This window comes from Aspergillus stella-maris, assembly GCF_047715825.1.
Source record: "Aspergillus stella-maris strain CBS 113639 unplaced genomic scaffold BDV14scaffold_4, whole genome shotgun sequence".
Lineage (NCBI taxonomy): Eukaryota > Fungi > Ascomycota > Eurotiomycetes > Eurotiales > Aspergillaceae > Aspergillus > Aspergillus stella-maris.
Window position 1 is genome coordinate 230,920 of NW_027396798.1, and position 27,797 is coordinate 258,716.

Consider the following 27,797-nt stretch of genomic DNA (forward strand, 5'->3'; position numbering starts at 1 on the left):
TCTTCTTTCCCCCTCTTCTACAGCTTCGTGATTTCTTTCGAGTATACAGCAATTGGAAGTTTTTCAATTCCGATATACGATACAGAATGTCTTCTCCTATCTACCTCGGTGTCGTCGGTAAGCTGACCCTCTCAAATCAACTATGCAAACCTACCCCGCCATACCTCTCCTACAATCTACACTTTTCCAACATAATCAGTACTATCAAGCTCTATACTAACACCCCCCAGGCGTCGGCGGCGTAGGCACCGCATTCCTAAAACAACTCGCCTCCCTCCCCTCAGCCCCCCAACTGATCCTCCTCGCCCGCTCAACCCAAACCCTCCTCTCCCCGGCGCCCTCCTACACCCCCGCCATCCCAGCAGCAGACTGGGCCACCGCCTCTTCAACCCCCTCCCTCACCAAATCCGGCGCGTTGACACCCGAGCAAATTGCCGCGCATCTCGCAGGTGCACCCGGTCGCTCAATCCTAGTCGACAATACCTCCGACCCTGTTCTCGCTTCTAGCTACCCGCTCTTCCTGAAGAAGGGGATCTCCGTCGTGACGCCTAACAAGAAGGGTTTCAGCTCTGATTTGGCTCTTTGGAAGGATATTTTTGAGTCTGCGCGTCAGGGTAAAGCACTCATTTACCATGAGAGTACCGTTGGCGCGGGCCTTCCTGTCATTTCCTCATTGAAGGATCTTGTCGCGACGGGCGATGAAGTCGTTCGCATTGAGGGTGTCTTCTCTGGAACATTGTCTTTCCTATTCAATACCTTTGCGCCTGCTTCTGGGTCCTCCAGCGCAAAATGGAGCGAGGTCGTTTCCCAGGCGAAGGAACTGGGTTACACGGAGCCTGACCCGCGCGATGACCTGAACGGAATGGACGTCGCGCGCAAACTCACGATCCTTGCGCGTATCGCTGGACTCGATGTCGAAAGCCCGTCATCCTTCCCGATTGAGTCGCTTATCCCAGAGCAACTCTCTTCCCTTCCCTCAACCTCCGATGGAATCAAAGACTTCATGACTCAACTCCCCAACTTCGATGCGCAAATGGAGGAGATCAAGACCTCCGCCGAGAAGGCCGGCAAGGTCGTGCGGTACGTTGGGTCCGTTGATATGGGTAAGAAGGAAGTCCGTGTGGGACTGCAACAGTTCGACAAGGATAGTGCGATAGCGGGGCTGAAGGGCAGCGATAATATTATTTCTTTCTATACGAAGCGGTACACCAACCCGCTTATTGTGCAGGGGGCTGGTGCGGGTGGGGATTTGACGGCTCATGGTGTAACGAGTGATTTGATTAAGGTTCTTGAGAGGTTGTAGGTCGCTACTATACTTACTACCTGGATGAACCTGGAGGACTACAAAAGCATACATACACATCTACGGAGTACAAAATGAAGAAAATCTAACCCTCACTCTCATATCATTTCAGGCCATCTCATCTCATCTCATTCCCGTCTCCTTCTCACAGAAACTATGTTCAAGATCGTAAGAAAGCCTTAACACCCTCCCCCCAATACTCCCCTCTCTTATACCCATAAACCTCAGGTACACTCCCACTCTTCAACCCCTCAATCGCAGTGGCCAATTCCTCCCCCAGCCCATCCTGCTTAATATCATCCAGCGGATAAGTATAAGTATGGAACCCGAATAGTAGAGCCTTGCTCTTCGGTAACCGATGGAGCGTTTGCCTTTCGCAGCGGAGGAATGTTTCGCTCCCATCGACTTCATCTGCCTTCAAAACCTCCTCTTGGCCTCCTGCACCTTCACCACTAGATGAAGATGACACTGTCTGGCTAGAAGTGTAAGAATGCAACCCCCCAAAAGCACAAAACAGCCCCGTCCCCTGGGTCATAATACTCCAGTTCACACGCACAACAGCCCTCCCAACCTCTAACTTCCCAAAGAACCGATCCATGCTCTTCTCAAGCTTTGATTCGTACCGAGGCACGGGGGCGTGGATTTTATTCAATGGCTGGCCGAGCTTTGTGCGCGTGTCGAAGCCTGCGGGGTAGTATGTTGTGTATGCTGAGAGGTGGTATTTTGGTTCTTGATTGGGAGGGGAGGTGGGTTTTGGGAGGAGGATTAGGAAGTCCTCGTCTACCCAGCTTCCTAGGGTGTCGAGGAGGTGCAGGAGTTTTTCATTCTCTGTAGTTACTGTCCCGTTGGTTGCAGAAGACGAGATGGAATCCATTGCTTCCTTGGGGTTAATTGGCGCCGTTAACCCTGTGACGAGGGACTTGAGCATCTTGCCCTTCCCCTTTTCTTTATTTCCCTCATCAACACCCTCTCCCTCGGAATTGATGACAAACATCCCCGGATACCGCTCAGGCAAGTAAACCCCCATAACATAAGCATACCACTCGCAAAGCGCATCCTTGATGCGTCCATCCATGACTGGGTCCGGTTGGTCAGGGTTAATGTCCACGCCTCTAACGACATCGGGATACTCCTTCAGTAACTCGTGTCGTAGACTCAGCCGCTCGAGATAGGTCTTGTCCATGGGGATGAGCTCGTTGTAATCGCATGGTGTAATTCCTGGTTCTTATTAGTATACAGTAGTCCTTGGTAAAGTGAAAAAAGGTAGAAAGAAGGGAATAAATTACTCACCCATAGTAAGATGATACTTCGGCTTAAAAGGCCTAAAGACCAAGGGCTCTGTCGTTTCCCAGTTGAATTCTGAAGAAGGCAGAGGCGTTAAAGGCGGGTATCCATGTTCTGTTCCCCATCCCGATTCAGATGCAGGAATTGGTGTTTTTGCATCTTGTGAGACTGGCTCTTGATTGAGCAGATCATATTGTGACGCCTTTTTAAAGCTGCCCTGGCGATCGGTTAGATATGAGATTTGTAGATGTCGCAGGTATATTGAGTGGCGAACCGTGATATATATGATAAAAAAGCATATAAAAACTGTCGAGAAGAAGATGAGCGGGGCGTGCGCAAGAAGAGACGATAGACTCAGATCTAGTGTCATTATTATAGCATACATGAGAATGTTGAATTATGTCGAGGAGGGGTGGAAGTGTAGACCGATTACTGTATGGCTGTTTATCAGTTGGAGAAGGGTCTATAAAGCATGGCAGGTGATCTGATATCGCGAGCTCTCCGATTGGCCCGCGAGACCGCCCAACGCCGATTGCTCCAAGGTTCGATATTGAATAGTTGGATGATTAGTATTGCTGGATAGCAGGATAGCAGGATTAAAATGGAGGTAGGTACACAGGGTATCAATGAATTGAACGAGAGAAGCCAAATGGCTTCGTAAACAGACACCGACCATGCCAGGAATAGGTCAAGGTAGAAAACCATAACAATCTCACCAAGAGGCAACCTGCTGCTGTCTCCTCGCAGCGGGACACCAGATATATCATAAACTGTCATGTCACCGTCACCGTCCATTCCTCCTTCGTAACCCCCTCTCTCCTCCGTTTCTCGCGGGTGACAATGCCGCGCCCCCAATATTCTCCTTCTGATCCACATCCCTATCGACTTCCCTCTCAGTAGTCCTGTCCGACTTCACATTCGTATTCGGAGTATTGACACTGGCAGTTGCACTCAACCCAAACCGATCTGGAAGCTCATTTAAACTCGGTGCCCTCGGCCGTTGTCTTCCTCTCGCTCGCCCGCCAACACCGGGTATGTAATACGTCACTAGTCGCCATAGGTACAGCGCCATATCGAATACGAGAAGCGTTAACCAGGGGAGGAGCGTGAAGACGCCGAGGAAGAGCTAGTAGAGATAATGTTAGCAAGGGTCGGAGTGCAGAGGTAGAAGGAGTGGGATAAAGTAAGACATACAAAACATCGCACAACCCAGCGCTCCAGCTCCGCGGGGAGAATAGAGTACCATGCCATTTTGGTGTAGCCGTATACAGGTGTAGTCGTGGTACAGTGCCGCCACGGTATACTCCGCGGAGTAGCTCGTCGCGCAGTTCGAGTCGCGGGGTACCTAGGGTCGCGGTCGGTCAATGTTGGAGTAACCTTGTCGAAGCGCAAGAAGGAGTCCCTTGGTAATTGTATATCGTTCACAGGATCAGACAACTATCGGCCGGTCGATCGCAGGGGTCCCGGATACGTCGGAGTCGGTTCTTGGTGACTAGGCGTGCGTTGCGTTGTTAGTTGCTTGTCGCTTGTCGCGTGTCAGGCAGCCACGAATTGGGCTTCAGCTTGCGAGCTGTTGGCGCGGAGGAGCTATCGGTACAGATTGTACCAATAGCCACATCGTATTCAGCTGGGCGGGCAATATATTGAGGGAGGCCTGAATCGCGCAGCTCCTGCGATCGATCAGTGGGCTGAGGAAGGGACGATCGGCCTAATGCGGTAGTTGGTAAGCATCGCTGCCTGAGGCGGAGATTATATACTTGAAAGAATGCAAGTCTGAAGAGCAATATCTGCAAGAGATTGTGGTAGATTATAATGTTATATATTTCATATACAATGGTATCCAATAAGTCCAAACACAAAACCCCCCTATCCAAGATTTTAGGTATACACGGCTGAATGACAGTAAATGCTGTAAATGCTAAGAAATGGTCTATAAATCGCTAGAATGCAAAATCACCTCCGGTAATGCTCGTACGAGGTGAATGTAGGGTCGTCCTGGTCGACAGGACCGTATCCGTGGCCCGGACGCCAGGGCTGGATACCGCCCATGCCCATGCCCGCACCCGCTGGTTGTTGAGCCGAGCTGAGGAGTGATGTTTCACTCTCGTTGTGGTGAGAATAGAGGCCTCTAGCGCTCGTTGAGCTCATGGCGCTATCTGCGCGGATAGGTGGAGGGCGGAACGCAGAGTGTTCGCTTAATCGCGGATCATGCTGTTCAGGTTTCAGGATGGGTAAAGTGGGAACAGATGGCGCGGGAGAAGAAGCGCGAGAAGAGGTAGGAGACCACTCGCCGAGTGTGCGCGGTGTTTGCGAGCGCTCAGTCATGAGGTCGTCTGGGCGGCCGTAGATACCACCGCCAAACTCGTCTTGGAAATCTGCGCGGTTCTTGTAGTAGGAGAAGTCGAGGTGATGCTCTGGAACCACTTCGAATGGTGCCGAGGGGTCCTGCATGGTCTTGCCAGGCTGGGACCTCATCATGGGGTCCATTGCAATGTCAGAGTATTCTCCCTCCATTTCGGTATTTCCTAATCGCCCGCGGTAGATCTGCTTGAGCGCGTCTGCTGCCTTGGCGTGTACCATAGGGGTGATCAGCTGCTTGTACAGAGCGGGGTGACCGAACTTGGAGTTGAGTCGGTCATTTGCCGACTTGCTGGACTTGCCTACAGCAAGCGCTTCTTGATCGGTCAGGTTAGCTTTGTTGTAGTATGTGCAGTCGTGGTCAAACGTCCGCATGCAGTACCACTTGAACAGCAGCATGAGAAATGGGAGCGGCACGACGCAAAACACCATAGTCCAAGTTCCTCTCGCCTTGGCAACAAGACCAATGATGACGTTGGACAGAATTGTCGCAAACACCATGCGGTTGAAAATTACACGCCAGAACTGTCCTCCAGACTCATTTTTGGTGACGAAGATGTACATCAGCATGTACTTCTTCATCATGGCATCGAGACCAAAGTACAATGCTGTGACTGGAAGGACGATAGGCTGCAGAGTTGCAAAGCAAATGGCGATAGTCGCGTAGTAGAGGAAATAGTTGTAGTAGCTGGCGTAGTCAAAGGACGGGGGAGCAGTCCATTCAATGGTCTGTCGGGGAGTTGGAGCAAGGAACGTCTTGGCGAACCACACCCAGATAAGGTTGACCAGCTGCACTAGATCGATGGCAGCACCCATGTTCCGCTGCAGTAGGTAAGTGACCCAGAAAGGAGAGACCTGGCACATTGCGCTAACAGCTTTGGTATAAAACTGCCCATCTTGGACGGCTTGCCATGGATCTTCATCGTTGTTCTTCAACTCAATAACCGCAGCGATGAATGTCCACACAGCCGAAAAGAGGGAGAAGACGATCAAGTTGTTAAACACGAAGAAAGAGTACAAGTGGCGAAGCACGTGCATTTCTCGAAGTGTCTTGGTCGCATCACCAGTCCGGACTGACAAGCGGCGAAAGATGACCGGCAGAAGGAGGTAGAAAAGAGAAGTCACAGCAGGTGAAAGAATACCTTGGACGGCTGCCCAGACTTCATAGTGAGCGCTAAGTGAGGTCTGGAAAGCAGGCCAGACCAGACCGAGGTTCGACAAGTTGGAAAGAAAGACAGCAATCAGAGCGTTGGGCGCAATCCACACAATTGTCAATGCAGTGACCCAGAGGAACATGACGAATCTCTTCCATTTGCGAGCCGACTTTGACAAGGCGAGGTTCTCCCAGACAATGTCGTGAGGTCGGGGTGCCAGGCGAATGGTTGTTCCGCGAGGATGCTTGTTGCGCGCGACGTAGGCTACCGCATGGGCATGTTCAATCTTGTCCCAGCTCACAAAGCCGTACGGCATCGCACCCCGCTTGTCAATGGATGACCGGACATGGCGAATCTCCTCCTCTAGTCTCTGAATACGGTCGGTGAGGAAATCAATTGCGTCGACTTTTTCGCTACCACACTCCGCTCGCAGGTTCCTTGGTGGACGCATCACTGGGCGGTTCGGCGGTAATCGATCCGGGTTCTTGAGATATTTTGCCAAGACAGACTCGAGTTTGCGCACCATTTCTTCGTGCTGTGAAATCAACTTTGGAAGTCCTTTGACGTTTCGTCCAACGGATGATCGGGGAATCGCCGCCGTAGGGTTGAATTCATCGGTCAAGCGCAGGAAACCTTCGTCGTTGCGGATGTCGGCTGGGATATCGGTTATCATCAGAGTTCTCGCATGAAGACCGCGCTGGTACTCGTTGCTCTCAAAATACTTCCTCCGCAATACCAGTACCGCCCTGTAGTTCCTCCACAGAAAGTATGCAATGATAATGTCGAAAGCCCAAGCACAGATAACCTGACTCCAGATCGCATTCACCGGTACGAACAGCGGGGTCATTGTTGAAAACGCATTGGCGTCGTTGGTGTTTTGACTCTGAGTAACATTGACAGGAATCATGACACCGCATCCAATGATACTGAGGAAAATGAAGATGTTGCGACACATCTTGGTAAAGCGGACAAAGATAGTCGCGTCGAGTCCGATACATTCCACCAACGCGGGTTCTTTTGTACGAAAGACGGGCTTGAGCCAGGAGAAGAGGCCCTTTCCAACCGGCGGAGGAGCGTGTTTTCGGTCGGCATGCTTGACTTTCGGAGCGTAAACGAGGGAATGGCGAGGGCGAAAGAGGGAGAAAAGAAGGGCGAGAATGACGGCGAATCCGGCAGAGGTACCTAGCGAAGCCCAGACGGCATTCGTTTGGAACTGAGAAGTTAGCACTGAGAGTCAACCCTAGAAAGACGGTGGCATACTGCAGACTTGAACGGATCTTGAATGAGTTTGAGAAACTCCTCGGCGCCGTCACGCCGCCCAAGAGATCTATAATCCATGGTGTAGCGAGAGAGTAGACGGCATGGATAGAGCAAGGGAAGCCAGGGAAGGAAAAGAAAACGAGGAACGAGGACAAAGCAGGCGGGGACAGATCGAGAACGAGCGACACAGCAAGAAGATCACTGGAGAGATGACGAAGAAAGAGATGGAGAGCGTCGTCAGAAGATCTCGAGCGGAGAGTGGAAGTGGTTCTAGAACGCCTCAGCCCAGAAAACGGGTCTCGCCCAGGCTGCCCAGAGATCGCAGATGGCAATGACTACGAGAGTACGTAGTCTGCAATCTGGAGAATGGAGAGAGATTCAACCCAAGGCTGGACCCTTTCCCTGAGACGGAATTAAATAGCAGGGACATGATCTCGAGCAGCAAAATCGATAGTGGAGAAGCTATTTATAAGTGACTGCTAACTGGGCTGGGTATAGAGTCTGCCGAGTGTCTTACTCTGTGGTCTTACCGCCTGTCTCATTGGTTATTCTGCCGGCATGTCTCAGCTGGGCCTTCAAGGCGGCCACTCACAGCCAGAGGAACCACGAGGAACCATCAGGTCCACGAGTCTGCGAACCACGGTTGTCGCTGGCAGCCAATCGTTCTTAACCGTTCTTTGTCTGACGTTGTCATTCAATAATTTTTGGGCTGCTGAGACATCTGCTCGAATTTTCCAGATTTTTCATGTTGTGCCTCAGGCTTACAGTTACATTTTGAATCTATAGTGTTGTCCCAGGATGACCCATTGATCCCTCAGGATTCAGGCGCCCAGATACCACCACGTCGATCAACGTTTCTCATTGATTGGAAGAAATGCTTATCTATCTAATCTATCCTTACACAAACCAGCAACAACAATCTGCTATAAATATCACCTCCCTCAGCTGATCCAGCTAAAGCTTGCAGGTGTATTCCTGTGTCTGAATCGGCTGCTCAATGTGATAAAAGTTCGACAACACATAAATGTCGTATACAACGGTGTCTCTGACCAAGGTGCACGCAGCCACCAAAGTCTTGTAGTTTAACCAGTTCAATCTTCCAAACGGCACTGTGATATTGATATGTGCGAAAAATTCCGTCTCCTCCTGGCGCAGTGTTTGTTGATCCGTCTCATTGTTGGTTCCTGGTCCCGGTAGGCAGCGGCCCCGGCTATAAATACAGAGGGGAATTCCATCGTCGGTTAGTGCCGAAAATATCGAAGTCACTGTCATAAACTGTACTTCAATCAGCCGAGGCTGTGCCTGCCTCGTTGCCAGGAGGACTTCTGGAGAAATATACCTGATCTTGTTCCAGCGACACTTGTTCATGACCTCTAGTGATCGTCCCGGTGAGGAGATCCCCTCTGAACTGGCCTCCTCGGTAGTTGAAGGCAGTACAAGTTTCGATTTCAGCCCTGGGGAAATGTACAGTTTGACTATGTCGAGGAGCGTCCAAGGTGCACTCAAACCGGGCGATGAAGTGCATCAGTGGCATCGCCATGCGGACGCTGCAGGGGAGGTGGAGATTGCTAGGGGAAGGCGTCGTGCAAGGGAGATAGTCTGCCATGGTAGAGATGGTTGGGTGAGGCTGAGTTGTACAGTTGATAGTAATAGAGATAACCCCCAAGTAAGTAGAAAAGCAACAATGAGATAATGAATAAAATAAGTTTTTCTTCGTTGAATAGCCGTCGATTAGGTACAAAGTGGTAGGCCAGTGTTCCGGGCAGCTCAACGCTCCTTCCAAAACCGACATCTCCAGATCAACCTCGAATATCGCGGTCAATGACCTTCGCCACCGCAAGACACTTCTCATCCAGGAACCGCGGCGTTACTACCTGTAAAGCGGTCGGAGCTCCGTCCACGGCTTCAGGGTCATCTGCAACTGTCAGTATCGAACCATCACAATACCAGCATGGTCAACATACAATTGGGCTGCCCGTATTTTGTCTCCATCGGCTCAGGATCAAGTTCCTTTGACGCATTTCCGTACGGAATGATACAGGCCGGGTACTGAAGAGATCAATATGTCTTCTTCACTGACTTTTAAGGTGACTTACATTGACCAAATTCCAGACTGCAGTGTACGGTGGCATTCCGTATGTATCATGTGGCACCGCTGTATTCTGAGCACCTGGTGCAATAACAGCATCCAGACCATAGACTACAAACGCCTTGCGCCACGCATCTGTGTAGTTTCTTCGTGCAATGCTGAGAACCTCGATCTTCTTAAAGACATCATGATCCTGGCTGAGAAGGAATGGCCCTGACTGGGCGGGCGAGGGTGCCCCGGCCAGAGACTTGATAAGCGATTCTCCGCTAGGAGTGAAATGGTCGAGTTGTGGCCCATATGTCAGCCACTCAAACACCAGACGGAACGCAAATGCGACATCTCGAGATGGGTCGCTAGGAAGCCGGACTATGCGGTGACCCTTTTTGCTGAGAACTTCAGCGGCGGACTCCAGCACCCTCTTCACTGGCGGGTGCAGGGGAAAAGCGGAATCTTCTGGAAGGACACCAATTGTGAGAGGCGATTGAGACTCCGCCGGTGCACTCCATGGTGCTCCCATAGCAGTTACATCGTACTTCCACGGTCCTGCCTTGAGGATGGTAGACATGAAAAGCTCGATGTCTTCTAGGTTACGAGCCAATGGTCCTGCTGATGGCCATACCATTGGTGTTTCTTCAGCGACACCAGATACCTGTCCACCGAACGGAATACGATCATTCGTCGGCTTGAACCCATAAAGACCATTGCAAAGAGCTGGGATCCGAATAGATCCTGCGACATCGGTTCCCACACCGAGAATCGAACCTCGGAAAGCTATGAGAGCACCCTCACCACCACTTGAACCTCCTGCTGTCAGGTTCGTGTTGAATGGGTTCAGCGTACGACCGTAGACGTTGTTCTCAGAATCAGCCGTCTACATTCCTAATTAGTATTTACCTCACCACTGGCCATGAAACTCACCATCAAAGACTGCGGGATGTTTGTCTTTACATACAAAACAGCACCCAGATCGAGCAGCAAGTCCACCAGCGCCGCGTTCTCTGTCGCCGCTCCGTTCTTCAGAAACGAGACATAGCCGATGGTTGTGTATGCACCTTTGACTTGGAAAGTGTCTTTGATACTGATTGGAAGACCGTGCAGTGGACCGATGGGCTTTCCTTCCCTCTTTAAATAGTCGTCAAGGTACTGTGCTCGCTCGAGGGCTTGAGAGAAGAAATGCTCCGTCAGGCATGAAGTCTATGCGGTGTCAGAAAGCTGATCACGTTTGGGACGAGCGTCTTACCAGCTGCTGTGCGATCGCCGCTCGCTTACTGAACGCTGTTGTCACTGCCAGAGAGCTGACTTCTCCAGATGCCAGCCGTTGGAGAAGTTGAGCCGCTGAATAATTCTCCGTGATGTCCAGTTCATTTTCAGAGAAAATACCACTCTTTCGCACAGGATCTGCTGCGAGTAGACGGCCGTCTGCAGGAAGCGAACTCTTGAACTCTTCGCTCAACTTCCATTCGGCGGGGATTAAATCGTCCAAATGTTTACGCCGCTCAGCTGCAAGGGCTTGCCAGGACCCGTCTTGGGGTTGAGCTTGGGCCATCTCGGATGTTGATGTATAATACAAAGTGTACAGCAGACTTTGACGGCAAGGTCCTCTTTATAAGTCTTGACAGTGGATTCTGGCAGCCTAATTATTCAGCTCTACTACTCATTCAGCCGTGATCTGACATTTCATCGTTAGTTAGCTTGCGACCTTATGGCTCCATAGTCCATACTCATACGCGGCCTGTTGCGGGGAGTCCACGGATGACGGCACGGCGTTGGAGGTTAGAAGGACACTAGCCAAGACCCATTTCTTCAGCCACACTAGTCGAGGGTCTAAATCTAACTAACCACTAGTCATGTGGAATAAGCACTATCCAAGCTAGCTCGAGGAGGAGCGCTAGCATTGCCAACCGCAGCATGGAACCAAGGTAAGCTTAGTCTGCACTAGAAACCCCTCCCAGTCCCGAGCCCTATAAAGTATATAGAGAAAGAACAAAGAAAGTATTCAGCACAGAGGCAACAAAGAAGTTTCATTTCTGAGCAGTCACCTCGTCGCTGCGTAGGTACCCAACAGCGTCATACCCCTCGGAATCCCTGTCTTCGGAGTTACCTGTTTAGAATCTATACCCCGAATAACGCGAGTATAAAGCGACACGGCATACCGAGTCCAACAACTCATCCAAAAAATCTACTACCACACTTTGAAACTAATACTAGACTTAACAAACACAAACGAACACAAAGGAACAGAAGACGAAATGCCCCTCAAGATCCTCATAACCGGCGGCGGAATAGCAGGTCTTTCACTGGCGTATAACCTCTCAAACGCAAACGCCAAATCCACCTTCACTTCCGACCATGATTTCAGAATAACCCTAATAGAGCGGCACCCCACTCTCCGCGCCTCCGGCCTGCAAATCGACCTTAGAGGCCACGCCATCGAAGTCCTGAAACGAATGGGGCTTGAGAACAGCTATAGGGAGAAAGTCGTTGATGAGAAGGGGTTGGCGTTTGTTGATGAGTCTGGGAGGGAGAGAGCGTTTTTTGGGGCGGGGAAGAATGGTGGAAATGGAAGTAAAGATGGTGGGAAGGATGGAGTGCAAGGGTTTAGTACGGATTGGGAGATTATGAGGGGCGATTTGTGTCGGTTGCTTTACGGCGGGATTAATAAACATAATACGGAAGTCAGGTTTGGTGTTTGGGTTATGGAACTACAAGACACGGATGATGGAGTTAGGGTTGTCTTTTCGGATGGGAAAGAGGAAATATTCGATCTTGTGGTTGGTGCTGATGGGATTGGGTCTTGGGTTAGACGGTTGTTGTTTGGTGGTAACCACGGGCAGCTTACTCCTTCCCCTTCATCTGGGTTGGCGGGTTCGGGCTCGGGGACGGGGTCGGAGACGGGGGTATTGTCGTCAGACCCCTTCGTACACTCCCTAGGTGTATACATCGGGTACTTCACCGTCGACTCGCCAATCCCCCCAACAACCTCCACCATAAAGAAATCAATCGACCCCTACACAGCACGCATCCACCTCTCAACATCCCGCCGAATCCTCTTCACCCGGCGCCACAACTCTTCATCCTACCAAATCTACATCATCCTCGTCACATCCCACCCGCGCATGGTATGTGCCAAACGCGGCGACGTTGTTGCCGAAAAAAGCGCAATGGCTGAAATTCTACGCGGGGCGAGCTGGAAAGCAGATGAGATTATACAACTCATGAATGATGCGGATGATTTCTACTGTGATCATCTTGGTGTTGTGCGGCTTGATAGCTGGTCTCAGGGATCTGTGGTTTTACTCGGTGATGCAGCCTATGCACCGAGCGCGACGACGGGGATGGGGAGTTCTTCTGCGCTTGTGGGGTCTTATGTTCTTGCCGGGGAACTGGTCAAGCATTGCTTTTCTACAAATTCCTCATTAACACCAGATCTGTCCGCCGCCGAGAAGAGAGAGGATATCCTCTCCGCACTCAAATCCTACGAAGACACATTCCGCCCCTTCATGGCTGATGTCCAAGACGGAATTGAGCGGGGAGGTACATACTGGGATAAGATCCCGTCTTCGAGGATTGGTGTGGCGGTCGTTTATTTTGTGCTTGGGATCGTGAGCTTTTTGAGACTGGATGTTTTGGCGAATTTTTTTATTAGGGAGAAGGTTACTACGGGGTGGGTTTTGCCGGGGTATGAGCTAGAGGGGTTGGAGCATGGGGGTAGTTAGGGCTGTATTGGGAAGAGTCTTGGGAAGTGAATAGTATGTCTTTGGACAATTCAGGTATAGGTATTGGAAGTAAATATGGAATAATCCTGTGCAGATATGAATATAAACTCAACATTGAATTGATATTATGCGTCTCCTCGAGGTATCTCAGTGTATAATGCAAGCAGATATCTCGATAATCCAGTAGTACTCCTTCACCAACAAGCCCTTACTCCATGCCTCTACTCTTTATAACCAATAAGGTAGAATAAATCAAACAGCCTCCCCCTCCCCCTCAACCTTCCCCTCTTCACTATCCTCCTCCTTATCCTCATCATCATCCCACGTACTCTCACTCATAAACCGACTCGAGCGCCGAATAGCAGGCCCCTTAAGCACAAGCACAACAGGGACAACCGACAATGCGAGCCCCACAAACCCCAAAAGTGTGCCAGCCCATCCAAAGCCCAAATTACTAAACAGCTGCGGACTAGCCAGCGGCAAGAACGCACCGAATGAATTTCGTCCAAGACTAGCAGCCGAAAGCGCAGAGGCAGCGTACCGCTCATACGCGTCTGTAAGGTAATTCACGACAGCCATGTAAATGCTGTAAATGCCGATTCCGGCGGCTGTGATTCCCATTGTTGGGACTATCCAGTGCACGTCTGGCTGTGAGGCCCAGCCGTACCAGAAGAGGCCTGCGGCGAAGAGGACGGAGCCCGGGATGGAGGTGTAGAGTCGTGCTTCGGGGATGGGCTTTCCGGGTCTTTCCTTATTGCGGGATGCAGAGCGCATGTGGATCCAGTCTTGGATGGGGTTGAATGCTGTTCCGATGACCGCGCCCACGGAAATAGCGAGCTGAATCAACCCAGTAGCGAGCGTGCTCCAGCCATAATTCTGGCCATATGTCTGCGGGACAGAGCTGAAGAAAAGATACAGGATTCCCCACGCGAAACTGATCCACAGCGTGAAGAAGATGACCACCGGTTCCGTTGTAAGCATGCGCGTTGGACGCTTAAAGGAGATTTGGAGCAGGCGGAGGGTGGAGGGCGCGGTGATTTCGGCTTTTGCGTAGACGGGGCGGTTGGTTTCCTTGCGGATTTTCTTTGCGCGGCGCTTGAGGATCACGTCGGGGCGGGTTTCGCGGAGGATGAGCCAGAAGATGGGGAGGAGGGCGGCGTTGTAGATTATTTGGACGTAGAAGATCCTGCCAATCATGCGTTGTTAGATATCATCTTGGGCTGGGGAGGGAGGGGATATGATATAGAATAGTACGTACCATCTCCACGGATCATTCTTCTGAATCTGCACAATCGCAGACCCAATCATAGGCCCAAGCGCAATACCAACGACACTCGTGAACCCAAACAGACTCATGGGCAAACTGCGTGCCTTTTCACCATGCCATACATCCGAGATACTCCCACCGACAATATTGATACTAACAGACGAAGCACCACCACCAAAGAACCTCGTGACCACAAGAGTAGCGAAGTTCTGCGCAAATGCTGATCCAAATAATGTTGCAATGAGAATGACATATGCAACGAAGTATCCGGGCATACGACCCGAGGATTCAGTCAAGGGCACGAAAATCAATGGCCAGAAAGCGGCGCCCATGTTCCAGGATGTAGTTGCCCAGTAGAGGTTTGGAAATGGGCTGTTTTGCACGTGGAAGCGCTCTTCCATCCAGTCGTTGCCGGAGCCGTATGTTCCTGCGGGTAGACCGGTGAGAATGGAGCTGTAGTTGTTAGTATACGAAGGTATCTCTAGGGAGTGAGGATGCATACATGAAGCAGACGGTCACGGTTAGAAGCCACTTGTATTTCGTGCTCCAGTTGAACCTGCGATCGTCAATTTCTGTTCAAGTATTATTTTAATAGTAGTGACATACGGATTCTCAGGGTCATTAGGCCCATCCCAGGTATGGATCTCGACATCCTGGCTAGAGACTTCATGCGAGATGTCCGAGTAGAAATAGCTTTTGATCCTGCAATGAAACCAGTCAGTCTCAACACTTTTCAGTCCCATTTCACAAAAATACTGACTTCTGCACAAACGTCTTCTTCGGCCTCTGCTGCCCCTCGGGCTTGATAGCCCCAGCACGTTCACCAGACATATTGCACTGCCTTGCAAAAAAGAAGAAAAAGACAGAAAAAAAGGCACCAGGCACAGTTGAATTCAACAGAGGCCTACAGTGCAAAATGCAAGGGGGCTTTAAGAAAAAAAAGAAAAAAAAAAATCCCAGAGGCGAGATCTTATAAATCCGGACAAGGACTCGGCATCCCGAACGGTTCGGTAGACTCGGGAGTGATGTCACTACTTCTCCAGTGGACCCTTTTTTTCTCTTCGTGCATGTCATAGTTTCTTTCTTCCAGTTGTCGCTTGAACTTCGGTATTACTGAGGCTAGACTTGTCGTTTTGGTTCAAGACTTCATTGCATTGTTTATTTTTGTTTTTGTTTTTTGTAAGGTTGTTGCTGGTAGACATGCCGACCTCTTACTGACCCTGACGTCTGTGCTCTATAAGCAGTAGGGCTCGGGCTTCGGAAATGCAAATTCAGATTCGGCACTAGGCTTGTTCTTCCATTTCCGAAGTGTTCCACCGTGGAACCATACCCACCTTCCAAGGTTATGACAAGCCTGCGACACGCTTACTCTGGTCTAGCCTGCTGATATTACCCGTAAAGCATAACTTACCAAGAGTTAGTCTTCTTGCCTCAGGCCACAGGGCAGCTACAGTATTGTAACTCTGTGATTGGCTTACATGGCAGAGCTTAAACACAAACAGCAGTGACTGAGCCACATCTGAGCGCAAGAGGACCTCTTTTGGCAGTGGCAAGGGCCCACCTACCTACGGGTAATATCACCAGGGTAGACCAGATTACCTTGGACTCCGCTATCCGCAGTCCAGTCTCGTCTTGCATTAATCTCTCAGGTTCTGTGTTTGTTGGGGTTACCTTCTCCTATTCCTAGTCTACCTATGCGTTTTGCCGTTTTAACCCTAACGTCTGAGATCCTCGATATCTGTTAGGGTCTAGACGTTCATTCCACCGTATCTCCAGATCGCCACTACGGTTACAGATACCTGTCAAACTTTCTAAGTACTGAGGCCCAACTTGCATTTCCTATTTGCACCCTGACCCCCTGCATATTCGCTGAGAATGAGATGCAATTTATGTTTCAAATATCGTCTAATTTCGTATCGTTCATGTATGAAGATCTGCCTCTATATACCGACGACTTCTATATGCCTACCTCTATACTCGCCTTTAACACCTTTGATCTTATATCCTAGCGAAGAATAAGTTAAAGCGCCGTGCACTTACTGATGTCAACAACAAACGTTATTTCAATATGTGATAAGTACAACCCAAGCCGGAAAACAACCCCCAACCCTAAGATGGGGGTAATCAAGCCGCAAACCCCCCACTTATCCTTGGTTCATCAACTTTTACAAGCCTCAACAACCCCGTCTCCACTGACACCATCAACAAATCTGGCTCTGCCGCCCAATTCCTCGCACCCATTGCTGAAAGTGTTGGTCATGGATTGCGATTGCGGGAACACGCAGCTGCCGCCGCACAAAACGCCGTCGACCGTGCCACAGATGGCCTCGAGATCTTCGGGCTCTGTCTGCGTTGGGGGTTCTACAAAGCACTCGGCGCTCGTGAACACGCTGGCTGAATCGTAAGAGCGAGCGGAGAAGACCGATTCCTTCGACGACAAGACGTTGGAGGCTCCTTCTTCGCAGTTCGCTTCGCATGCTTTGTTGTTGCCGCGGGTTTGTCCTGCTGATAGAGCTGTTGCGGTTGAAGAGGTGCCCAGGAAGGCAACGAGTAGGGTGGTAACGTTGAGACGCATTTTGACTTGCTAATCTTGTAGAGGCTCTAGTTGCTTGATAAGATAGTTAGTATATATACGTGATGTTGCATAGGTAAGGGGCTGATGAGCCCGTGAATTACTTACCTAGATACTCTGGAGTCTGAATAAGGTAGGACCTGATGGAAGTCAAGCAAAATTTGTGGTTGATGATGGTCAGAAATCTAGAAGGAAACTAGGTAAACAGTAGATGAGTGTTTATATGGTCCAGGAGGCACCAAGGTATTTATGTTGTTGATCCCCCTTGATCATCTAGCCTGAATTCTGATCAGTAGCCCCGTGCAGCTATTGCTTGGTATGCAAGGATTTTGTAGGCGGGTAGGGGCGATAGAATGCAGATTGCCGACAAAGTATGCCTCAGGTAGCACATATGACATATGTAGTTACCTTGTAGGAAGCAAAGATCCCTTATTGCTTTTGCTCAACCTGCAAACCTACTTTAATCTAGTACATTAAATGGCCACGCACACTTTATTTCCATTTCCTCCTCTTTGCTTTTTGCATGCATTTGCAGAAACTCCTCTTTTACTTTAGGTAGGATCTGCTCAAGCTCCCGGAATTGCTCATGGCTGACCAGCCCCTGGGCCTGGAAATACTGGCTCCCTATCATTCTTCGAACATCGCCCATCAACTCCATTGATCTCGCCGCCGCCTCAGCATCCTTTTTAATTTGTTGAATCTCCTCTCGTGAAAAATATAGTGGTGCATTTTGCGTTCCCTGAAATATCCTTGCAACTCCAGGCCATTGATTCTCCTGTTGCTCCGCTAGCAGGCCCAGGTACGTCGCCTCACCATCAATAAGAAGATTTCGCGCAAGTAGAAGCAATCGAAAGGAATCTGTCTGGCGAAATTCGAGCGCCCTGAAGAGGCGCGGCATTTTCTTGTACAGGAGAAACCTATACAATGCAACGAGAGACATTTTCGTGAACAACGAATCAGCCTTGCGTTTTGCGACCGGTCCAGGCTCATCGTGGAAAAGAGCTTGGATATCGGCGAGCTTTGGTCGTTCTAGCAAGTCGTCCAGCGGTGGGCCATCATAATCCAGGGTGTATGGTTCGATAATATGGTCGTACAGAGGTGCCAGTTCTGTTGACTGCCAGTCGATGAAGGCATAGATCTCCGAAGGATCATCTGGGTTCACAAACACATTTTCCACATGTATATCGTCATGCCATAAATGAGACGTGGTAATATTTTTATCCCTGGGAATTAAATGTTCGACCAGCTTTAAATAGCTTTGAATTGCGAAAACCTTTTTATCTCTGGAGGGTTGATAGGATCCAGAATAGTGAATCGCAACAGGAGAACGAGGCAGTTGCGACATGTTTTCCACGCAAAATGATTCTCGAAGACCAGTTGCCCGCTCATAATCCTCCACGTTGCGCCACGGACCCCTGTCAAAATCCAGGTCTGCTCTTCCACAATCAACATTGTTTCTGCTGACTGAAGGCCCAACAGCAAATCTTTCGTCAGTGATCTCTGTTCCATCCTGGTTAGTGTAATGCAGGCCGCTGTCTAATTGAGATATGTCTTGGCTGTAGTAGAGACTGCCATACTTTGAAAAAGAAATGTTTGACCAGGCATGCTGGTACATTGCAATCTTTTTCAACACCTTGAACCGTAGGTCCAGGTCCAGGTTGTTCCAGATCTTGCTTAGAGACACACCGCGCGCATTCTCCATCAAGATGTACTCCGCCCCGACAGGGTTATTGGTAGACGAGTTCCATGAGAAGATCTTGGGAACCGGGATGTCCAACACTCTTCTTATCTAATCTGAATCAGAGTTCTACTCAACTTCAAAAGATCTAAAAAGGTAAACTTACAAAATCCATGGTCGCGACTTCGGAGGCGGTTGTGTAATGTCGCAAGCCCGCGTTAGGATTGGGAACCTTTCCTATTACCTGAAAGCTATCATCCATCGTAAAACGTATAGCCAGCCTTGTTATGCATCCCGTCGGCCAACTTTTCAATGTCAATGCATTTTCGACGTCCATTGCTGGTGGCTTCGGCAGCCCTCACGGCCAACTTGGCCAGCTCATCGACATTGAATGGAGCATGTCTCTGCGCCAACTCTCGGCTTTCATCAGTGAGGAATCTGGCACGAGTGAATCGAAACAGACTTTCATTGTGCATAGTAGCTTGGCGCGTAGAGGGCGTTTCAGAACGCGTAGTGGACATCAACCTGGCAGTTCGCAACGATGCCTTTGACGACAAACGAAATAACGACCGGGTAAAGAGCATCAGCACATCGGCAGCATCACTAAACATTCCTCGACATATATAGCTGGTGCAGAAGAGCAGCCACGAATATGGGCGGGAGGTGTTGGGAACCAGGAAAGAGGCGGGGCCGCAAGGGGCGGCTCTTTCAGCCTTAAAGTGGCGCTGGGTCATGTGGCGTTACCTAAGCCACAATGGGAGGGCTCAGGGCTGCGCGCGTAATTCAATCATTGTGGCCAATGGATGATGTCGTCCGTGTTTAGCTTGCCACCCATACATCATATCAATCTATCTACTCCGTAAGTACCTATTTAACCTGGACCCTGTACCTATGAGGCCAATCTTATGCCTAATCGAAGCTAATGATGTGGGAAATGTGAAGGAGTCTAGTATTAGAAGGTGCGGATGCACCTCCAAAGCTAGGTTAAATAGCCGCGAGACATCATGACCTTTAAAAGTACCTTGTAATAAAGGCATAGTTTTATCCTTGCTTTGCAGTTAAGCAAGGGTATTAGTGCGCTCTTAAATAACTTGTTCCTTAATTCCTTTGTATTAACGAGCGGTACCAAAATCTGAATTCCAAAATCTGAATTCTCTTGGAGCATTTCGTGAAGGAGTCCTTCAAGCTCTTCCGCGGCGGCCTCCTTGTTGTGTACTGCTGGTTCTTCTTCTATTGTTTCTATATTCTTGGCTCGTGATGGTACAGTAGTTAATGCTTCACCTGCTTGACTTTCATGCTTTTGTCGTTCCCTCTCTAGTTGCTCCTGTCGTTCGTGCTCGGCTTGCTGTGCAGCTTCAGCTTCAGGCTGAGCCTGTTGACGTTCAGTCCGCTCCTCAGATTCCTTCGTCATATGATCCAACTCCGTGGCTTCTTCTTGCCCTTCCCCAGAGCTTCTAGTTCTGCTAGAGTGCTCAATTCTCTCCTAAGCCTCCCCAGCCAAATGTTCCTGATCTCCTTGTCCCACCCGTGTGTTTAACTCATCTTCATCAAACCCTGTGCACTCTTTGGATTCAATCTTAGGATTAGTTGCTCCTCTAATTGCAGGCAGAACGTCGCTTCCTTACATCCGGCCCTAGATCATCTGAATCCAAGCTTTCCCATGCATTGATAGACACAGCCTCATTATTAGGGAAGCCTTGGCTTGGGGGACTTGGGAGGTAAAGTACTCCAGGTGAAGATAACATATCTACAGCCACTTACTGTCAATCATATAAGTATCTTCCTGTCTTTGGCATTGCTCTTGGTGGCTCGCTGACCTTGGTAATAGCGGTCAAGTGCTTCTTTACTAGACTTGTTGGCTGTGGCCCGTTATATTCTCTATTATAGATGTAAAACTTAAGTGGTGATCAGTATTTACTTTACATAAATGTGAGAGGTACTTATTAAGTAATAGCTGTGTTTGTAGTGTACTTTGTGATAACACCCATAGTACGAAGATCGATTGGCTCGGGGTCCCGGGCTGGGTGCCCCCGACTCCGTCGGAGTCGGTGACTTCCAGCCTCGAGACCCTCGAGTTGGCTTGTTGTCCCTCGTCCCTCTCTGCCCCTCAAAAGGAGCGGACGTCTACAGCTATTTATCTTTTACGTACATGACAAGGGGGTAGGGTATCATGATGTTCGCTGTCATCAGCCAGCCCTGAGGCCTATCTCCGAAGGCCTCGGAATACCGCTGGTCCGATATCGACTGCGTCGAACCGATACGAAACCACAGCTTTAAATAGTTATCTAGAAAGATGACTTACTAAAAAGCATGATGAATAGACCGCCTTACTTTCAGGAATAAGAGGTTACTTTATAGCACTATTGCTAAATGTAGTTGGCCCAAGAAAATAAGCAGACAGTCTAGCTGCTGTATTTGCTCCTGATGGAGCTCTATAGAGGATTTGGCTTAATTTTCTGACTAGTAAAAAGTGCTGTTGACGGTCTGTTGTTTGGAATAGCAAGTACAAACAACCAGCAATCTTCTCGATAAGAGATCTAAATGTTTTATAGCTATAGTACTAGTGGTCTGGCTTCTGAGCTTTAAGCAGGGCAGCCTGCGCGATCTGCCGGTTAGGCAATTGCTTTAGGGATTGCCTTAATATGTGGAGTACGGAAGCCCAGCCATTATCGTCAGAATGAACTTTCAAAGGAGCAACAAAACGGTCTCAAGCTTTTTGACTGGCTACCAAATTCTTACGCATGTTGCAGCAGTGTGGGAGATCTGCACTTTCCCTATTTTCTACCCAGAGAGCCTGCCACGAAAGCCTGAAGAGAAAACAAGGCAACTGCGTTTGTAATCTGCCCTTGTGGAATTGATAGTATGCTGACTAGTATTTACACATAGTTAATATACTATAAAGATAACTACCGCAGTAACACCAGCTAACTACGCCTGTGGAGCAAGAAGAAATGGATAAGGATAAGATGGTCCTGCGCGCGGAGTGCAGCTCTTTCCTCCTCATCGCAGTCCTGAATCTGTGCGATGCGATCGGCGATACTCAGTTTATCGAGCTCGAGATACTCCAGGTTCTGCTTGACGCTAGATGCCATGTTATACAGGAATGGAATAACGCTTCGTCCTCCCTGCCCATCCACGTCGAAGAATTCACCCATTAGAAATTCCTGCTGCTCCATTGTGGCCTGGCCCTCGACTGGATCGAGTACAATAGCCAGCTCATCCCGCCAGACCTTCTCAGCAGACTCGCAATTCTCATGGAACACCACGGTCTTCACGAATTTATCTAGATTGTATCTCTGCAGCTCGCTAAAGACATAGGCTAGATCCAGTGCACCCATGCTCCACCCATCTCGAGCTTAGCTCTATCTGGTTCCCCGTGTCCACAGTCCAGCAGCGACCACCGATGCGATCGCGGACTTCAATCAGAAGGACCTTTCCTCCCTTAAATGCGAGGTCCCGCGCCGCGTTTAGACCTGCGAGTCGGTGCCGATAACGATAATACCGTATGAGGCCGAGAGGTCCGATTTGGGCGTTGAGGGGACCACGGCTTCGGTGGGGAGTCCTGCTGAGGTGCTTAGCCGACATTGTCGAAGAGCGCGTACAAGTGACATACCGTATTGGAAGCCATCCTTGGACGACCAGACAAACCTTCTTGCGATTTGGACATTGTGGTGTTGTGGATATGACAGGAACAACATCGATGGGCGGAGTCTACTTAAGTATGCAAAGCTCGGGTTCCGCGTACCCCTTCTCCCTTTGACCCCGAGATTGAGTCAACTATGTATAGAAATAAATCTCCACATCATTCTAAACACAAAACGTAACTTGACCGTCCTGGGGTACTACCTAATTTTCCTTGCTCAAAGGGTATGCTCGGCACCGGTCCACTACTTCGGCCGTCTTCCAGCCCAGTCAATACCCAGCGAAAGATACTGACAGCTACAAATTTATTTACAATCGGACGAGCATTAAGCTGCTGGGTGCAATTGTGACTAAGATAGGAGAACCGAAAAAAAAAAAAAAAAAAAAAAAAAAAAAAAAAAAAACGAAAAAAAAAAAAAAAAAAGACGGTAAAGCAGAAATGACACATAAAATAGGGTAAGCGGCCTATTCGACCTAGTCAAACGAAGGCCTAAAGTCATACCTCACACAGCCGTAATCGATATACCCACCAGCACCTCCGTTGTTGCCTGACTGTACGTTAGCTATTATCTCTTTCACCAGCAAAAGCATGAATAAGCGAAGCAAAACATACACTGCTTCCAGTCCTGTACCAAGAACCAATAGCACGAGTTCCCAATGATTTCCTCTTCATCCGTCGGATACCGTACATCCATTTCGGTCCCCTCACAGTTCTCAATCCAGGATATAATGTGCTTGTGATCAGTACCTTCCTTTGTATCTTCGTAGGTGATTGGATTTGATCCAGCTTTAAGTGTTGCCTCTTCATCAGTAAGCCGAAGACAAAATCTCGCTGTCTCCGTAATTTCCCATTCGCGTACGTCCCCATGGTCCCCCCACTGGTTTGTGTTGTGGCATACTCGGTCCTTCCAGACGGGTCGGGGGAAAGAGCTGATTTCATATGAAAAGCTTGCGCCGCAGCCTTCACTTTCGGCGCTGGCGGATGCTTGGATGGAGTGGCTGTCTATTCCTTGGCCTGTTAATATATAACAGTTAGTATATATTTCATATAATAGACCAGGGACAATCGAGAAGCCCGCAAGGCCCAATTGGATAGAACATACACTTGCCAAACATGGACTTGAATACTGCCTCGCAGTCCGTCTCACAGCCATCGCCAGGGTTGAGTTCAAAGTGGAACTTGTACTCCCCAAAGGCTGACGATTCTAGGTCTTCACCTGTAAGATCCTGACTGCGCTGCTTATCCATGCCACCGTCGCAGAACTTCCTGGCTAGCTTGTTCATAAACGAGGTGTCAACTTTTATGGCGTCGTTGTAGTTTTTGCTCTTGCATGTAACCTCCAAGTCCTCTGTATCATTACTGCCGTCATTGTCATCATCATCATCATCACCCTCGTAGAACTTCTTCATATCCTCGACCAGGATTGAGATTGTATCCTCATCAGCTTGGACGTCTGCCTTGGATCTTATAGTATGAATGTTTGTGCTAGAGACAGCGCAGTCACAGCCATCATATTCGTCCTGCGCCAAGTTACCAACGGTGGTTCTTCTCTTCAGCCCCAGGAATATAGGTTCGAATCTTACAGTAGTGCATTTTTCATCATCTTCGCTCTTGCAAACATCACTGCTGCACAATAGCACACTCTTCTCCGAGTCCGGGCATTTCACCTTGCACTTGCAGTCCTTGTAGTGGCCCTAGCCTTTAGTTAGCAATGAGCGATCTAGATTGGAGTTATGCGAGGCACTCACAATAGTACAAGACCCCTTCTCTCCTTTGCAGTCATCAGCTGAGCAAGTAGCCTGGCTATCATCGTCATCAGCGGGACAATCTTCCCGGCAGGGACATCCAGCGTTATCGCCCTTTGTGCACCAGCCCTCCTTAGGCTCACAACCCTTGCAGCTGGTCTGCGTAAAATCCTCGTTGCAAATTTTCTCTGGGTTGGGAACTCCAGCGGGAGGTGGCACAAATCCTGCTGGGGGTAGGGGGAAGGGGATAACAGGGGGTAAACCGGTACTATTTAATCATCAGGAGAAATTAGCTATTTTTCTTCGCCAAAGTAGGTAGTGACGGAGGTTATTCATTTGATATAGTAACTCAGGAAGGTAGATGCTTATGCTAACCCAGGTTCGCCCGTCTCCTCCGAAGTGCATTTGCAGACCAGACCACAGCCGTTGTTCTCGCCATGTCTTTTGAGACAGTTGCTGTACTCGATCGACGACCCGTGTGCCAATTCAGTGTCGCAGAAGCCTTTCTTCTTGCTGTCTCCCCCGCATTCAGAGCACTTTCGAGATTCGCTAAAGGGGGAATGTTAAAGGCGTTCAGTAAACTAGTCTTAACAGAGGATGACTTACCTTGGGCAACTCCGGAAGATGAATTGGTCGTTGGGATATTGTCGCTTTTCAATCATGAATCCAGTGGATCTGGACTCTTGGGGAGAGGCCCAGGTAAAATTGCCAGCTAAGAAAAGGGCCAGAAAAGAGTATCGAAGTTGAACCATTGTTCTTGATTGGAGTTGGTGGTGTATTAGAAAAACACAATGAAGAGTTGGCTGTAAATCGTGCTGAGTGCGGTGGATGCAGTCTCTTTGAAAGGTCTTCTTGATGCTTTATATATACTTGAGGTACCGAAGATTAACCTGACCAACATCATTCCGGATCAGAGAGGACGACCCCCTCAGTCTGTAGGCAGTAACATTGCAGACATAACATCGTTCCAAACTGTTGTTGGAGACCCAATCCAACTCAAAAGTGGCTTTGTAGGGGTCTAACAGGGCGGTTCGGATGTTGGAAAGGACCGGAACGGCCCGTACGGGTGCAGGTGAAACACGCTTAGTGCCAATGGTGCTTTATGCAGCGGCCCCAGCTACAGTTGGTTTCAGGTTCCAACCACACATGCAACCACAACCAAGGACCCCTTGATCTAGATAAGTTGGTGTTGGGGCTCTTACATTGCTTTGTTACGGATGGTCTCATTTGTAACTGTAGGTGACAGCATTCCATGCACTGATCGACGCTGTCACCTACCCCACTACATCCAATCGAAACATAGGTAAGTTGTTGGTTTTCAATGGCCCTGCATGTCAGGTACATTAATCTGTCATTTCCTTGCATAGGGTCTTTGATCTCATATATGGAGATCTTATAGCTGTATATCTAAAACAGCGTTACCTGTTCTCGCCCGCCGGCTCTGTTGGGATTATTGATATCTTGGCGGTATAAAACAGGGATTATCATGCGAGCTCGAACACGAAATTCACTCTCGAAGCAAGCCTTGTACACTACCTATACCTCGAGCTAATACTATAACAAAAACATCACTACCTACTTTGAGCCGCTAGTCATACTCGGCGTTTGAATGATGTGGAATCACAACCAACGGAGTATATCGTAGACAGCAGAGATTACCAGCACGTGTGACTAAACAAATTACCTTGTATATTGACCCTAAACAACCAGCCATAATGAGACTTTGCAGCGCTAGTCAACGGTGGTATAGGATACATCAAACAGTTTTGCCTTCGGTGCCCGTCACAAGCAGCATCCTCGGTTCTGACATCACCTCCCTTGCATGAGACATAGTAATGGTGGCATCAACTGCGCCCAAGAATGCATTAGCAACGTTGGCGAATGCACTCGCCAATTTCTGAAACTCAGCTGCCTGGGAGTTTGCAGACCCTAGCCCTCCTTTCCTCGAGCCAGCAGTCTACGTCGTTCCAGATTGGCTTGATATGGAAGGTTGGCTACCAAACCTAGCATCATGACTCTCTAACTTCTTAGCATCCACGCCAACAAAGCCTTCCGTTGGACTGTAGAGTATTGAAAGATAGGCAACAAAAATTGGCAATGGAAGACTCACAGGAACCGTCTAAGAGCACGCGTTCCTCAAGGCATAAATATAAGGAGAGGTCCCATATCGAACTCACTATCAGCAATTTGATCAGCATCTCAATTCCTGACTATACTTTCTTCAGGAAACCTTTTGCAATGTCTTGGACAAAAGCTTTATTTCTTCTCTTTTCTTTTCTGTGTCTGCAGTTGAATGCGGTCAATGCCTATCTCTTAGATGATTCTTGCGACTGTTCGTACTCTATTCCTCCATATGTCTGGGATTCTAACACGTATCTCAGCCATCAAAAAGGACCTTAAAGACTCCATGGAAAAATCAATGAACATGGCACGGCTTGCTCTGAAGGGACTGACAGCTGACGCGGATGATAATATCAAGGAGTTGAGAGGATGGTTCTTCCGTGACGAGGATCTGGAAACCGTCAAGAGTATGTTCTCCATTTCACGGGAAATACAACATATATTCAAACTTCGTTCATAGACACCTACGAGTATATTCAGCACTACGGAACCTTCGGCGAAGGAGCGACGGACAAAGCGCTATCCCTGGTATGTTACGGTAGCAAACCCTAAGAGTCGAGTGAGCAGACTTAACCACCATTGAAAAGACTATCTACTGTGACCTTTCGCGGATGATAGAAAAGACAGAAGTAACGAAAGAGGGAAAGGAAGACAAATTCCTTCATGATATCAAGAACAATGTCATAAGAAATCGAACCCCAGCATACGAGGGGTGCAAGGACGGCGACACCATAGCCTATACGACCAGCTTCTGGAAGAAGGGCACCGAGTTCATGTTTACACAACTTTGCCCTTGGTACCTGAATGAGCTGGGCCACTCGCAATTCAAGAACGTCGATGGTTTACTTCCTGATCGTACTGGAAGGCGCCGCTACGATCCCTCGCAAGCTCCCACCAAGGAGCACCCTAAGGCGGATATTCTGGCTAGCAGGCTTGATTTCCTTCTGACGCATGAGGTCAGCCCCCTCCTGCTCTTACTTCATTTGATTGTCACCTAGCCTAACCAACTTGCCCTACTAGCTCACACATGCATTACCTGAAGGGCAGGAAACCGATGACCCCGCCTACGAATGGCATCCCTGCATCGCTCTGGGGCAGAGTGAAGGATGCATGAATGCGGAGTCTTATGCCTTTTTCGCTTTGGGTAGGCTTGAAGGCTTCCTGTCTCTGCTGGTGTGTCTTGTGCTAATCTTTCATCTTTTATCTAGGTGCGTATCTGATTAAAGAGAACGAATGTAAAATTAACAGAAAGGGAGAGATTGTGAACCTTGATGGATCGCCTAAGCAAGACAGAGGGATGGTCATGAAGCTTTGGGAGGCGTGATTGCATTGAGATGCGGTATAGAGTATCCCAGTGATTCAAGGTGTCCGTCGCTCGATATGATACAATCATGTTTGTGTTTATGTTTGAAATCTGAAGAATAAATATGAATAAGCCTGTTCGAGAACCAGACTCATTCCGATCGAGCCTCTGATAGCATTCGCCTAGCGAAATCATCCGGGTCGGGCGCGTTCCCTACGTCCTTGCCTCGAAAGGATGTCCGACTTATTGGATATAGGTTTCTCGTTTCTTATAAGACAAAATGGAGCACCAACAAGCAGGCTAT

General features: G+C 49.1%; 13 protein-coding genes across 13 annotated transcripts; 3 read left to right on the forward strand and 10 right to left on the reverse strand.

Annotated features, from left to right (window-relative positions):
- Positions 1 to 20: 20 nt before the first annotated feature.
- BDV14DRAFT_164770 (homoserine dehydrogenase) lies at positions 21 to 1,415 on the forward strand. The gene is made up of 2 exons (XM_073767237.1): positions 21 to 117; positions 231 to 1,415. The coding sequence occupies exons 1-2, from the start codon at positions 87 to 89 to the stop codon at positions 1,301 to 1,303; spliced, it is 1,104 nt and encodes a 367-aa protein (XP_073632512.1). The 5' UTR covers positions 21 to 86; the 3' UTR covers positions 1,304 to 1,415.
- Positions 1,416 to 1,463: 48 nt separating this feature from the next.
- Positions 1,464 to 2,957, reverse strand: BDV14DRAFT_195815 (heme-dependent oxidative N-demethylase family protein; the record flags this gene model as incomplete). The annotated part of the gene is made up of 3 exons (XM_073772297.1): positions 1,464 to 2,521; positions 2,594 to 2,804; positions 2,862 to 2,957. The coding sequence occupies 3 exons, from the start codon at positions 2,955 to 2,957 to the stop codon at positions 1,464 to 1,466; spliced, it is 1,365 nt and encodes a 454-aa protein (XP_073632513.1).
- Positions 2,958 to 3,111: 154 nt separating this feature from the next.
- Positions 3,112 to 4,286, reverse strand: BDV14DRAFT_164774 (uncharacterized protein). The gene is made up of 2 exons (XM_073767238.1): positions 3,782 to 4,286; positions 3,112 to 3,713 (listed from the first exon to the last, which is right to left on the reverse strand). The coding sequence occupies exons 1-2, from the start codon at positions 3,836 to 3,838 to the stop codon at positions 3,372 to 3,374; spliced, it is 399 nt and encodes a 132-aa protein (XP_073632514.1). The 5' UTR covers positions 3,839 to 4,286; the 3' UTR covers positions 3,112 to 3,371.
- A 91-nt stretch (positions 4,287 to 4,377) lies between these two features.
- On the reverse strand, positions 4,378 to 7,784 carry BDV14DRAFT_164775 (putative DUF221 domain protein). Its single transcript, XM_073767239.1, has 2 exons — positions 7,360 to 7,784; positions 4,378 to 7,312 (listed from the first exon to the last, which is right to left on the reverse strand). Exons 1-2 carry the CDS (start codon positions 7,435 to 7,437, stop codon positions 4,541 to 4,543), a joined length of 2,850 nt encoding a protein of 949 aa, XP_073632515.1. The 5' UTR covers positions 7,438 to 7,784; the 3' UTR covers positions 4,378 to 4,540.
- A 471-nt stretch (positions 7,785 to 8,255) lies between these two features.
- Positions 8,256 to 8,848, reverse strand: BDV14DRAFT_164776 (uncharacterized protein). The gene has a single exon (XM_073767240.1). The coding sequence runs from the start codon at positions 8,725 to 8,727 to the stop codon at positions 8,314 to 8,316; it is 414 nt and encodes a 137-aa protein (XP_073632516.1). The 5' UTR covers positions 8,728 to 8,848; the 3' UTR covers positions 8,256 to 8,313.
- A 234-nt stretch (positions 8,849 to 9,082) lies between these two features.
- Positions 9,083 to 10,994, reverse strand: gmdB (general amidase GmdB; the record flags this gene model as incomplete). The annotated part of the gene is made up of 5 exons (XM_073775748.1): positions 9,083 to 9,274; positions 9,324 to 9,408; positions 9,456 to 10,319; positions 10,367 to 10,642; positions 10,689 to 10,994. The coding sequence occupies 5 exons, from the start codon at positions 10,992 to 10,994 to the stop codon at positions 9,159 to 9,161; spliced, it is 1,647 nt and encodes a 548-aa protein (XP_073632517.1). The 3' UTR covers positions 9,083 to 9,158.
- A 648-nt stretch (positions 10,995 to 11,642) lies between these two features.
- Positions 11,643 to 13,164, forward strand: BDV14DRAFT_209822 (uncharacterized protein; the record flags this gene model as incomplete). The annotated part of the gene is made up of 1 exon (XM_073775749.1): positions 11,643 to 13,164. Exon 1 carries the CDS (start codon positions 11,698 to 11,700, stop codon positions 13,162 to 13,164), a length of 1,467 nt encoding a protein of 488 aa, XP_073632518.1. The 5' UTR covers positions 11,643 to 11,697.
- Positions 13,165 to 13,416: 252 nt separating this feature from the next.
- BDV14DRAFT_195819 (putative MFS multidrug transporter) lies at positions 13,417 to 15,262 on the reverse strand (the record flags this gene model as incomplete). The annotated part of the gene is made up of 5 exons (XM_073772298.1): positions 13,417 to 14,350; positions 14,423 to 14,884; positions 14,934 to 14,987; positions 15,038 to 15,133; positions 15,192 to 15,262. The coding sequence occupies 5 exons, from the start codon at positions 15,260 to 15,262 to the stop codon at positions 13,417 to 13,419; spliced, it is 1,617 nt and encodes a 538-aa protein (XP_073632519.1).
- Positions 15,263 to 16,385: 1,123 nt separating this feature from the next.
- On the reverse strand, positions 16,386 to 17,068 carry BDV14DRAFT_164784 (uncharacterized protein). Its single transcript, XM_073767241.1, has one exon. It carries the CDS (start codon positions 17,004 to 17,006, stop codon positions 16,590 to 16,592), a length of 417 nt encoding a protein of 138 aa, XP_073632520.1. The 5' UTR covers positions 17,007 to 17,068; the 3' UTR covers positions 16,386 to 16,589.
- A 395-nt stretch (positions 17,069 to 17,463) lies between these two features.
- BDV14DRAFT_187118 (uncharacterized protein) lies at positions 17,464 to 19,265 on the reverse strand (the record flags this gene model as incomplete). Its single annotated transcript, XM_073770915.1, has 3 exons — positions 17,464 to 18,792; positions 18,848 to 18,918; positions 19,013 to 19,265. 3 exons carry the CDS (start codon positions 19,263 to 19,265, stop codon positions 17,464 to 17,466), a joined length of 1,653 nt encoding a protein of 550 aa, XP_073632521.1.
- A 2,340-nt stretch (positions 19,266 to 21,605) lies between these two features.
- BDV14DRAFT_195822 (uncharacterized protein) lies at positions 21,606 to 22,019 on the reverse strand (the record flags this gene model as incomplete). Its single annotated transcript, XM_073772299.1, has 1 exon — positions 21,606 to 22,019. The coding sequence occupies one exon, from the start codon at positions 22,017 to 22,019 to the stop codon at positions 21,606 to 21,608; it is 414 nt and encodes a 137-aa protein (XP_073632522.1).
- Positions 22,020 to 22,797: 778 nt separating this feature from the next.
- Positions 22,798 to 24,821, reverse strand: BDV14DRAFT_195824 (uncharacterized protein; the record flags this gene model as incomplete). The annotated part of the gene is made up of 6 exons (XM_073772300.1): positions 22,798 to 22,871; positions 22,937 to 23,338; positions 23,427 to 24,018; positions 24,073 to 24,337; positions 24,445 to 24,618; positions 24,676 to 24,821. 6 exons carry the CDS (start codon positions 24,819 to 24,821, stop codon positions 22,798 to 22,800), a joined length of 1,653 nt encoding a protein of 550 aa, XP_073632523.1.
- Positions 24,822 to 26,422: 1,601 nt separating this feature from the next.
- On the forward strand, positions 26,423 to 27,514 carry BDV14DRAFT_195825 (uncharacterized protein; the record flags this gene model as incomplete). Its single annotated transcript, XM_073772301.1, has 5 exons — positions 26,423 to 26,597; positions 26,651 to 26,718; positions 26,778 to 27,146; positions 27,211 to 27,334; positions 27,399 to 27,514. The coding sequence occupies 5 exons, from the start codon at positions 26,423 to 26,425 to the stop codon at positions 27,512 to 27,514; spliced, it is 852 nt and encodes a 283-aa protein (XP_073632524.1).
- Between the last annotated feature and the right edge of the window lie 283 nt (positions 27,515 to 27,797).